Raw genomic sequence first — 12,542 nt, forward strand, 5'->3', positions numbered from 1 at the left:
AAACGGACGGACGGACACATTAATCTATTGGTGGTCTGGTCCACTTCGTTCCTACCAGTATAATGGATAGATGAACCCCCCCATCCCACCCCGACTGTCGCTGGCGCTTTGTATCGGGGTCCTTGTTTAATCATAATTAAAAATATTCTATAATAATGGATGCTGAGAGAATGCCCCAGGCATTGCCTGCGGCGCTGTTTCGCAAAGTGGCATTGCTAGGGCAGGCACTGGGGGGGGGGGGGGAGTTTCGGGCTTAGACTCTGCTCCCAGTAGGGATCCCTTCTCCCCCCCTCCACGCTCCTTCCCTCCACGCACAATGAACGCTCTTCTTCTTGTTTGCCCGTCAGAACCGATCGTGGTGCTTGGCGGAGGGAGTGTCTCACAGTCTGATTCAACGGCCCAACCGACTTATCTCGCACGTCGATAGCTTTCCCTGCCTGCCGCGAGAACTTGGCAGGAGGTCTTGAGACCCAGTGAGGCTTTCCCTGGGTAAAACAAACGCCGTGATGATAGCAGCAGCAGCAGCAACAACACGGTGACATTGTACCAGAGCCATGCGCAGACGTGGTGGTTTTTATTATTATTAGTCCTCCTCCTCCGGGGAAATGAAAGCGACCCTCGGTGGCAGTCGTAGTAGCAAAAGTAGCTACTACATCTTCTTGGTTCTTTCGGTAAGTCACATAGAAGGGAAACAATAAAAAAAGAAAAATAAAACATGATAAAATAATTAATTTATAAAACATAATAAAATTAATATTTTAATTATGTTTTTTTCTTTTATTATTTCCCTTCTACGTGACTTTACCGAAAGAACCAAGAAGATGAATCCCACAGTCACGAAAGCTTTAAAATCGAAATTTAGCTATATATAGCTAATATACTAACATATGTAGTAGATGCTAAATATGCAGCTACTACAACATACGTAGTAGCTACGGGGCCCCGTACTTTCATGGGCCAACGCGCTAAATGCTTTCTTTCAAGCCGCAATTTTGATTCGGTGATCCTGCACGTGCTTTATTACTATAGTACGATACCGCCTTCAACTTTTATGAATGGCCGTGTGTCTAAGGCGAGCGATTTGTGGTATTGTCTGGCTGTATAGGCGAAATGATAAATACAATTACTTTACTATGCGAGTAAACATTTCTGTTTTAATATATCTAAGTGATTTTTTTTGCATTTAGGGCCCCTTTTATAACATCATATGCGACATGCCCCGCACTAACTTCATCCGAGCACTGAGCCCCTCCCTCCCTTCCCACGCAGGCCACCCTAACGCCCCCCCCCCCCCCTCCTCATCATAGCCCCCCACTGCAGCGTGTGGTGAGTGACGCCGGCCAGCGTTCGTACTGAGGCGGACCGCGAGACTCGGCGTGTTGCCTCCATCCCCACCCAGCCCACACTCTCCCGGGGGGGGGGGGGGGCGAAACACCCTCCTCGCCCACTACGCCTCCTCCTCACCCTCCCCCCCAGCCCCCTCCTCACCCTCCCTCCCATCCACCTCCCCCCCTCCCTCCCAGCCAGTCTCCTCCCCCCTCCCACCCAGCCCCCTCCTCCCCCTCCCTCCCAGCCCCCTCCTCGCCCTCCCTCCCATCCCCTCCGCCCCCCTCCCTCCCAGCCCCTCCGCCCCTCCGCCCCCTCCCCTACCAGCCTCCTCCTCCTCCCCCTCCCTCCCAGCCCCCTCCTCCCAGCCTCCTCCTCCCCCTCCCTCCCAGCCCCCTCCTCATTCTCCCTCCCTCCCAGCCCCCTCCTCACCCTCCCTCCCTCCCACCTCCTCCTCCCCCCTCCTCCCAGCCCCTCCTCACCCTCCCTCCCAGCCTCCTCCTCCCTCCCAGCCCCCTCCTCCCTCCCAGCCTCTTCCTCCCCCTCCCTCCCAGCCCCCTCCTCCTCCTCCTCCCAGCCTCCTCCTCCCCCTCCCTCCCAGCCCCTCCTCCTCCTCCCTCCCAGCCACCTCCTCCCCCTCTCTCCCATCCACCTCCTCCCCCTCCCTCCCAGCCTCTTCCTCCCCCTCCCCTCCCAGCCCCCTCCTCCTCCTCCCTCCCAGCCTCCTCCTCCCCCTCCCTCCCAGCCCCCTCCTCCGCCTCCCTCCCAGCCACCTCCTCCCCCTCCCTCCAGCCTCTTCCTTCCCCCCTCCCTCCCAGCCCCTCCTCCTCCTCCCTCCCAGCCTCCTCCTCCCCCTCCCTCCCAGCCCCCCCTCCTCCTCCTCCCTCCCAGCCACCTCCTCCCCCTCTCTCCCATCCACCTCCTCCCCCTCCCTCCCAGCCTCTTCCCCCCCCTCCCTCCCAGACTCTACCTCCCCCTCCCTCCCAGCCTCCTCCTCCCCGCCCAGCCCCCTCCTCCCCCTCTCTCCCAGCCTCTTCCTCCCCCTCCCTCCCAGACTCTACCTCCCCCTCCCTCCCAGCCCCCTCCTCACCCTCCCTCCCTCCCAGCCTCCTCCTCCCCCTCCCTCCCAGCCCCCTCCTCACCCTCCCTCCCAGCCTCCTCCTCCCTCCCAGCCCCCCTCCTACCCCCTCCCAGCCTCTTCCTCCCCCTCCCTCCCAGCCCCCTCCTCCCCCTCCCTCCCTGCCACCTCCTCCCCCTCTCTCCACCCGGCCGTGTCCCATCCCCAGGATCGCCGTCTCCACGAGCTGCGCGGCTGCGTGAAGGAGGGGGGAGGGAGGAGAGAGGGGCGGGGGCCTGCGCGCGCGCACGCCGTGGCGACTTCGCCTGCCATCTCCCCGTCATCCAGTGGAGGAGGAGGAGGGAGGTGGTCGTCGTTGTTGTTGTTGTCAGCAGGTCTCGTGCGAGCAGCACGACCGACGATGTCGGTGACGACGCTGGCGACGATGTCGAGATTCCTGCTGAGCTCCCTCGTGCTGCTCACGGCCGTGGCACGCGCTCCGTGCTTACGCGCCGCCTCTTCCTCCTCTTCCTCCTCGTCCTCCTCCTCGTCATCATCGCTGCTCGTCGACGCAACGCAGACGCAGTCCGCTTTCGGCTGCCCGCCGTGCTCGACCGAGACGCTGTCGCGCTGCCCCACGGCGCCCCCGTGGTGCCCCGAGCTGGCGCGGGAGCCGGGCTGCGGGTGCTGCGCGGTGTGCGCGGCGCGCCAGGGCGAGGCGTGCGGGGTGTACACACCGCGCTGCGGCATGGGTCTCCGCTGCTACCCGCGGCCCGGCGAGGAGAGACCCCTGCACTCGCTGGTGCGTGGACGCGGCATCTGCACCAGCAGCGCCAAGCGCGGTGAGCGGTGGGGCTCGGTTAGGGGTTTGGGGTTGGGTGGGACGCGGTGCTCCCGCTGAGCACTCCCTCGAGGGCCCAGATCCACCTGGGCGATATTTGCGGACAGACCCTGCAGGTGGCATGGGTGGACTGCTGTGCCAGGCTAGGTGCATGAGGAGGAGGTCACTGGACAGACCCTGCAGGTGCCATGGGTGGACTGCTGTGACAGGCTAGGTGCATGAGGAGGAGGTCACGGGACAGACCCTGCAGGTGCCATGGTGGACTGCTGTGCCAGGCTAGGTGCAGGAGGAGGAGGTCACGGGACAGACCCTGCAAGTGCCATGGGTGGACTGCTGTGCCAGGCTAGGTGCAGGAGGAGGAGGTCACGGGACAGACCCAGCAGGTGCCATGGGTTGACTGCTGTGCCAGGCTAGGTGCAGGGGGAGGAGGTCACGGGACAGACCCAGCAGGTGCCATTGGTGGACTGCTGTGCCAGGCTAGGTGCAGGAGGAGGTCACGGGACAGACCCTGCAGGTGCCATGGGTTGACTGCTGTGCCAGGCTAGGTGCAGGAGGAGGAGGTCACGGGACAGACCCAGCAGGTGGCATGGGTGGACTACTGTGCCAGGCTAGGTGCAGGAGGAGGAGGTCACGGGACAGACCCAGCAGGTGTCAATTGTTGACTGCTGTGCCAGGTTAGGTGCAGGAGGTCACGTCACAGACCCAGCAGGTGATATGGGTTGACTGCTGTGCCAGACTAGGTTGCAATAAGAGGTCACGGAACAGATCCAGGTAGTGCCATGGGTTGACTGCTGTGCCAGGCTATGTGCAGGATGAGGTCACGGGACAGACACAGCAGCAGCCATGGGATGACTGCTGTGCCAGGCTATGTGCAGGAGGAGGTCACGGGACTAGACTCAGCAGGTGCCATGGGTTGAATTCTGTGCCAGGTTACGTGCAGGAGGAGGTCAGGGGACAGACCCAGCAGCAGCAGCTATGGGATGACTGCTGTGCCAGGTTAGGTGTAACTGCGCACTCGGGGGGAGTGCGCAGACAGGGCCCAGGTTGATCAGCGAGGGGGTAGAGGGAGCGACTCGCGATTTGCCGGTTCGTATCCTTTTATTGATCGAGCACCGGTTGGGCTCGCACACGGCTTGCGGAATATTCGCCGCGGCTGATGGGCACCGCTCATCTGAGCAGGGGGTGCGGGGAGGGGGAGTATCAGTTTAACGCGCAGGCTTTCGCGACCAATATTATTGATAATCGTCCGATGATGCTGGATGTAATTACAGCGAAACGTCGTACTCAAATTGTAACTGTTGTGGATTTGCTCTCCAACACGCCGCTGGGCTGAAGCAGTACACTACACACTGCACCACACACACTATACTAGGAACTAATTGGCGTCTTGATTACGTGACAAATCCTTTGCTGATTGGCTGTGTCGGGTGGTGTAGGGCTACGACACATTTATACTGACGCGATCTAACTACAAAAACATTCAATCTTAATTTTGGAGCTTTCGTGACTGCAGGAATTATTCTTTGGTTCTTTCGGTAAAGTCACGTATAAAGATAAATAATAAATTAAATAATAGCATACTACGACGTTTCGATTGCAACACAAGCAATCTTCATCGTCAGGTATAAAAGAAATAGCAACAAAAATCTAACCAGAAAACTATAGGCAGACATATAAGCAGACAGACATCATAAAGATACACACAGAGAGAGAACACGTATCGGCACAAAGAGAGAGGCCGTCTCTGTGACGGGGCCTTAATATAGAGAGGGGAAATCAACTTGGACCTTTGAGCGATGGACGGCGAGAGCGCTCGTAAACATGTTGACACGGGTAATGATTAACCTTGCACTGCGGGCAATAACGATCGGCGTCACGGGGGTTGGTCGTTGTGTCTGGGAGCCGAGCGCCTGGGCTGTGTGGCCTCCTCAAAAGTGCGATTCCCATGAGTTCAAGTTCATTTATTTAGGAATACCCTGTGAGCCATTCGGCTCTTGAATGAGGTTCCCTCTCGAGCGCACGCACAAGAACGACGCGCGGCACGAACCCACCACCACCACCACTACATTGTGCCCAAATGCTCTGTGAGGCTTCATTCCTATCGCTACTACTTCGTCATGATCATCATCAGTAACTCCATCCTCATTTATCGATTTAAAGCTTTCGTGACTGCAGGGATTCATCTTCTTGGTTCTTTCGGTAAAGTCACGTAGAAGGGAAGTAATAAAATAATAAAAATAAAACATAATAAAATAATTCTCACGACGTTTCGGCCACAACGCAAGCAGCCATCCTCAGGTGAAACCAGGTCTGTCGGGGAGACAGCGTCTCTGTCTGTCTCCCCGACAGACCTGGTTTTCACCTGAGGACGGCTGCTTGCGTTGTGGCCGAAACGTCGTGAGAATGATTTTATCATGTTTTATTTTTATTATTTTATTAACTCCATCCTCATTCGCATATAAACGCAGGTTTCCACACAGAGAGCAGAGAGACGGGGGGGGGGGGGGGGTCTAAAACACGGAACGGTAGAAGTGGTCTCTCAAGAGAGGGCTCTGCGTGGAGGAGGAGGAGGAGGTGAAGGAGGTGGTGGAGGAGATGGTGGAATGTTTAACGGTGCCCGTGGCGCAGATGGCGAACAACACGGACAAGGACGAGGAGGCTTCGTCCGCGACGTCGCGAGCAACGTCGACGGTGCAGGAGCCCCCCCTGCAGCAGGACCCGCGCAACCCCAGCCGCTGCCCCTGCCGGCGCGGACCTCGCATCCCGACGACGGCAAATGCCGTGGCTGTGCATCGGGAGCGCGTGCAGAAGCAGGGCCAGGAGCGCCGCCGCATGCACAACGGCAGCAGGGAGGGCGGTGGACGCAGCCTCCCCCAACAGCAGCAGCAGCAGCAAGCCGGCAGGCAGCACGCGAACTTTCGGCCAAACGCCCTGCCGGATGGCAGCGCCAACCCGCGGCACGTGAAGCCCTGGGGGAGGCACGGCCCGGTGAGTGGGTGCCGGGGGGGTTGGTTGCCACCTGTGAGGAGGGGTGGGTGGGGGGGTGGGTCTGGGTGGTGGCAGGTTGCAGCGAGCCGGGGCGGTGGTGCAGTGGGGAGCGCGCAGCGCAGCGACGTAGCCCACGCCGTGCTTTTTGGTTCTTTCGGTAAAGTCACGTGGGTAGAAAATACATAAATCACGACGTTTCGGGCGCAACATAAGCTCTGGGGCAGCAGGCCATGATTTTCCCACCTGATGACGGACGCTTGTGTTGCGCCCGAAACAGGGCTGTCGGAAAGACAGCGTCTGAAGTGGACGCTGTTCTTCACCTGGGGACGGCTGCTTGCGTTGTGGCTGAAACGGTCGTGAAAATTGTATTTTATTATGTTTTATTTTTCTTAGTTTATTATTTCCCTTCTACGTGACTTTACCGAAAGAACCAAGAAGATACTCCCTGCAGTCACGAAAGCTTTAAATCGAAATATGAAGATTAAGCCACGCCGTTTCGATTCCCGCAACCGCTAACAGCAGTCGGTGGGAGTGAAATCAGAATCAGTCCTGGACCACCCCACCCCACCACCCACCCCACCACCCACCCCACCACCCACCCCCACCCCACCCCACACCCCACCCCACCCCCCCCACCCCACCACCCACCCCACCCCACCACCCCCCCACCCCACCCCACCACCCACCCCACCACCCACCCCACCCCACCACCCACCTCACCACCCACACCACCACCCACCCCACCACCCATCCCCTCGACCCCTTCACGAGCACGCAATGAACACCGGTGCTGGTAGTGCCGCTGCTCAAGTGCTGCTGGTGGACGCTGCTGCTGCTGCTGCTCCTGCTGCTGCTCTGCTGCTCCTGCTGCTGCTGCTGTTGCTGCTGCTCCTGCTACTGCTGCTGCTGCTTCTGCTACTGCTGCTGCTCCTGTTGCTGCTGCTCCTCCTGCTGCTGCTGCTGCTCCTGCTGCTGCTGTTGCTCCTGCTACTGCTGCTGCTCCTGCTGCTGCTCCTGTTGCTGCTGCTCATACTCCTGCTGCTGCTGTTGCTCCTGCTACTGCTGCTCCTGCTGCTGCTGCTGCTCAGTGCCTGCAGGAGCTCGAGGCGGTGGTGGAGAAGATCGAGCGGCTGCAGCGGCTGCTCGCGCGAGGAGCGCGTCCCACTGGAGGAGCTCTACCTCCTCTACATCCCCAACTGCAGCCGCGACGGCCTCTACCACGCCAAGCAGGTGGCCACCCACCCCTCATCACCACCCACTCACCCACCCAACCACTCACCCACTCACCACTCACCCACCCACACATCCACCCACTCAACCCACCCACATCCACTCGCCCACCCACCCCACTCACCTACTCACTCACCCATCATCCACTCACCCACCCACCCACCCACTCACCAGCCCACTCACCCACCCACCCACTCATCCACTCACCCACCCACCCACTCACCCACCCACCCACTCACCCACCCACACATCCACTCGCCCACCCACCACTCACCCACTCACCCACCCACACATCCACTCGCTCACTCACCCATCCCACATCCACTCGCTCACTAACCCATCACACATCCACTCGCCCACCCACTCACCCACTCACCCCACCCACCCACTACCCACCCACCCACTCGCCCACCCACTGACCCACCCACCCACGCACCCACACATCCACCTCGCTCACTCACACACCCACCCACCCACCCACACACCCACCCACCCACTCACCCACACATCCACTCGCTCACCTCACCCACCCACCCACTCGTCCACTCGCTCGTTCGTTCGCATTGCTCACATCATTCATTCATCTGTGACGGCCTCTACCAGCCGAGGGTGGCAAGCCCCTGTTGTTACTGCTCGTTGCGTGACGTTACCCCTCCCTCCCCTCCTCCTACCTTCCCCTCCCTCTCCTCTCCCTCCCTCCCCTCCCCCCTCTTCTCCCATCCTCCCCTCCCTCCTACCTTCCCCTCCCACCCTCCCTCCCCTCCCTCCTACCTTCCACTCCCTCCCCTCCCTCCCCTCCCATCTCCTCTCCCACTCTCCCCTCCCCTCCCTTCCACCCACCCTCCCTCCCTCCCTCCTACCTTCCCTTCCACCCACCCTCCCTCCCCTACCCCTCCTACCTTCCCCTCCCTCCCCACTCTCCCTCCCCTCCCTCCCTTCATACCCACCCTCCCTCCCACCCTCCCTCCCCTCCATACCTCCCTCCCGTCCACCCACCCTCCCTCCCTCCCACCCACCCCACCCCTCCCTCTCCTCCCCCCCCTCACCCACCCTCCCTCTCCACCCCCCTCCCCACCCCTCCCCCGGCGTGCTGCGGCTCGCGCCGCCGCCGCGCGCAGTGCCGCACGTCGCTGAGCGGGCAGCGAGGCGAGTGCTGGTGCGTGCACGCGGACACGGGCGTGCACGCGCCTGGCTCGCCCGTCGTGCGCGGCGACCTCGGACTGCGCCGCGCGGCGCGGACCCGAGACGCCCAAACCGCAAGTGACGCTTCGGAGTGGGGGTGCACGACCCCCCCCCCCCCCGCGCCCCCTCGGGTCTCCTCCCTCGACGGCGGTCGTTGTCGCTGCAGGCCACGAGCGGGGGTTGCGAGACGGTGGGGGGCAGGGTGGGGGACACTTGTTTGACGTGAAGAGATGAGGGGCGATGGCTTATTGTGGCGGAGAGAGAGGGTTGCGGAGTTCGAATGCTCGTTGTTGCGTTGCCTCGGCTCTCCGTGCCTCCCTCCGGGCCGCTCCGTGGGGAATCGAACGGCGGTTGCGCTACGCGTAGACTCGCTCGCTACGCTGCCAGAGAAATGTGACATCTCAACTTACTGGGCTCGGGGCTGATGGATACACGGAGCAGGATCCGGAGTTCAGCAACACCGGATATGGTGCAGATAGAAATACAGCCCCCCCCCCCCAGTAGGCTCCCAGCCCCCCCCCCAACAGGGTCCCAGCCCCCCCCCAACAGGCTCCCAGCCCCCCCCCCTCAACAGGGTCCCAACCCCCCCCCAACAGGCTCCCAGCTCCCCCCCCCCAACAGGCTCCCAGCTCCCCCCCCCCCAACAGGCTCCCAGCCCCCCCCTCAACAGGCTCCCAGCTCCCCCCCCCAACAGGCTCCAAGCCCCCCCCCCCAACAGGCTCCCAGCCCCCCCCCTCAACAGGCTCCCAGCTCCCCCCCCCAACAGGCTCCCAGCCCCCCCCCTCAAACAGGCTCCCAGCCCCCCCCCCCCAACAGGCTCCCAGCCCCCCCCCTCAACAGGCTCCCAGCCCCCCCCCCCACAGGCTCCCAGCCCCCCCCCCTCACATGCTCCCAGCCCCCCCCAACAGGCTCCCAGCCCCCCCCCCAACAGGCTCCCAGCCCCCCCCCTCAACAGGCTCCCAGCCCCCCCCCCAACAGGCTCCCAGCTCCCCCCCCTCAACAGGCTCCCAGCCCCCCCCCTCACAGGCTCCCAGCCCCCCCCTCACAGGCTCCCAGCCCCCCCCCAACAGGCTCCCAGCCCCCCCCCTCAACAGGCTCCCAGCTCCCCCCCCTCAACAGGCTCCAGCCCCCCCCCCCCAACAGGCTCCCAGCCCCCCCCTCAACAGGCTCCCAGCTCCCCCCCCTCAACAGGCTCCCAGCCCCCCCCTCAACAGGCTCCCAGCCCCCCCCCCCAACAGGCTCCCAGCCCCCCCCCTCAACAGGCTCCCAGCCCCCCCCCCCAACAGGCTCCCAGCTCCCCCCCCTCAACAGGCTCCCAGCCCCCCCCCCTCACAGGCTCCCAGCTCCCCCCCCTCAACAGGCTCCCAGCCCCCCCCCCCAACAGGCTCCCAGCCCCCCCCCCCTCAACAGGCTCCCAGCCCCCCCCCCCTCAACAGGCTCCCAGCCCCCCCCCCTCAACAGGCTCCCAGCCCCCCCCCTCAACAGGCTCCCAGCCCCCCCCCAACAGGCTCCCAGCCCCCCCCCTCAACAGGCTCCCAGCCCCCCCCCCCCTCAACAGGCTCCCAGCCCCCCCCCCCTCAACAGGCTCCCAGCCCCCCCGCCCCCTCAACAGGCTCCCAGCCCCCCCCCCTCAACAGGCTCCCAGCCCCCCCCCCTCAAAAGGCTCCCAGACCCCCCCAACAGGCTCCCAGCCCCCCCCAACAGGCTCCCAGCTCCCCCCCCCAAACAGGCTCCCAGCCCCCCCCTCAACAGGCTCCCAGCCCCCCCCCAACAGGCTCCCAGCCCCCCCCCCCCTCAACAGGCTCCCAGCCCCCCCCCCCTCAACAGCTCCCAGCCCCCCCCCCCCAACAGGCTCCCAGCCCCCCCCTCAACAGGCTCCCAGCCCCCCCCAACAGGCTCCCAGCCCCCCCCCTCAACAGGTTCCCAGCCCCCCCCCCTCAACAGGCTCCCAGCCCCCCCCCCCACAGCTCCCAGCCCCCCCCCCCCAACAGGCTCCCAGCCCCCCCCCCCCAACAGGCTCCCAGCCCCCCCCCCCCTCAACAGGCTCCCAGCCCCCCCCCCCTCAACAGGCTCCCAGCCCCCCCCCTCAACAGGCTCCCAGCCCCCCCCCCCCAACAGGCTCCCAGCCCCCCCCCCCTCAACAGGCTCCCAGCCCCCCCCCCCCAACAGGCTCCCAGCCCCCCCCCCCCAACAGGCTCCCAGCCCCCCCCCCCTCAACAGCTCCCAGCCCCCCCCCCTCAACAGGCTCCCAGCCCCCCCCCCTCAACAGGCTCCCAGCCCGCCCCCCCTCAACAGGCTCCCAGCCCCCCCCTCAACAGGCTCCCAGCCCCCCCCCTCAACAGGCTCCCAGCTCCACCCCCCCAAACAGGCTCCCAGCCCCCCCCTCAACAGGCTCCCAGCCCCCCCCTCAACAGGCTCCCAGCCCCCTCCCCCCAAACAGGCTCCCAGCCCCCCCTCAACAGGCTCCCAGCCCCCCCCCTCAACAGGCTCCCAGCTCCACCCCAACAGGCTCCCAGCCCCCCCCCTCAACAGGCTCCCAGCCCCCCCCCTCAACAGGCTCCCAGCTCCCCCCCCTCAACAGGCTCCCAGCCCCCCCCCCTCAACAGGCTCCCAGCCCCCCCCCAACAGGCTCCCAGCCCCCCCCCCCTCAACAGGCTCCCAGCCCCCCCCTCAACAGGCTCCCAGCCCTCCCCCTCAACAGCTCCCAGCCCCCCCCCCCTCAACAGGCTCCCAGCCCCCCCCCCCTCAACAGGCTCCCAGCCCCCCCCCTCAACAGGCTCCCAGCCCCCCCCCCTCAACAGGCTCCCAGCTCCCCCCCCCTCAACAGGCTCCCAGCTCCACCCCAACAGGCTCCCAGCCCCCCCCCTCAACAGGCTCCCAGCCCCCCCCCCTCAACAGGCTCCCAGCCCCCCCCCCTCAACAGGCTCCCAGCCCCCCCCCTCAACAGGCTCCCAGCCCCCCCCCTCAACAGGCTCCCAGCCCCCCCCCTCAACAGGCTCCCAGCCCCCCCCCCAACAGGCTCCCAGCTCCCCCCCCAACAGCTCCCAGCCCCCCCCCTCAACAGGCTCCCAGCCCCCCCCCCCAACAGGCTCCCAGCTCCCCCCCCTCAACAGGCTCCCAGCTCCCCCCCCTCAACAGGCTCCCAGCCCCCCCCCCCAACAGGCTCCCAGCTCCCCCCCCTCAACAGCTCCCAGCCCCCCCCCAAACAGGCTCCCAGCCCCCCCCCTCCAGGCTCCCAGCCCCCCCCCCCCCACAGGCTCCCAGCCCCCCCCCCCAAACAGGCTCCCAGCCCCCCTCCAACAGGCTCCCCCCCCCCCCCCAAACAGGCTCCCAGACCCCCCCCAACAGGCTCCCAGCCCCCCCCCAACAGGCTCCCAGCCCCCCCCCCCAACAGGGTCCCAGCCCCCCCCCCCCAACAGGCTCCCAGCTCCCCCCCCTCAACAGCTCCCAGCCCCCCCCCCCCCAACAGGCTCCCAGCCCCCCCCCCAAACAGGCTCCCAGACCCCCCCCCAACAGGCTCCCAGCCCCCCCCCAACAGGCTCCCAGCCCCCCCCCCAACAGGGTCCGCCCCCCCCCCCCCCCAACAGGCTCCCAGCCCCCCCCCCCCCCAACAGGCTCCCAGCCCCCCAGTAGCGTCACAGCAGCCGCTGCCTGCGCTCAGCTCCGGCCGCCAGTTAACACCGACAGCGAACGCCGATGACTCTGTAGGGCACCCGCGGCAATGAATGATTTGCGTAATGTGTCGTAATGTGTCGGGGTGGCTTCCCGCGTGCGGGGAGGGGGTGCTGGAGTGGAGTCCCGTGCGGTCGGCAAAGTTGGCTGCCTCCACGTGGCGCGCACGCCGCACTGCGCCTGCCAAAAACCCAAACAAAGGCCCCTGAAATCGACACGGCCAAGCACAACAAACCGCAGGCTCTT

General features: G+C 64.6%; 1 protein-coding gene across 1 annotated transcript in view; it reads left to right on the top strand.

Moving 5' to 3' along the window:
* Positions 1 to 2,751: 2,751 nt before the first annotated feature.
* LOC133358269 (insulin-like growth factor-binding protein 2) overlaps positions 2,752 to 12,542 on the top strand; it is a 14,738-nt gene continuing 4,947 nt past the window's right edge. The window contains exons 1-4 of the mRNA XM_061576507.1: positions 2,752 to 3,242; positions 5,853 to 6,202; positions 7,334 to 7,442; positions 8,561 to 8,698. Coding sequence (XP_061432491.1) covers positions 2,805 to 3,242; positions 5,853 to 6,202; positions 7,334 to 7,442; positions 8,561 to 8,698 — 1,035 coding nt within the window. The 5' untranslated portion in view covers positions 2,752 to 2,804. The remainder of the gene's footprint in view (positions 3,243 to 5,852; positions 6,203 to 7,333; positions 7,443 to 8,560; positions 8,699 to 12,542) is intronic.

This window comes from Lethenteron reissneri, chromosome 61, assembly GCF_015708825.2.
Source record: "Lethenteron reissneri isolate LAM-NWPU_2019-01 chromosome 61, ASM1570882v1, whole genome shotgun sequence".
NCBI lineage: Eukaryota > Metazoa > Chordata > Hyperoartia > Petromyzontiformes > Petromyzontidae > Lethenteron > Lethenteron reissneri.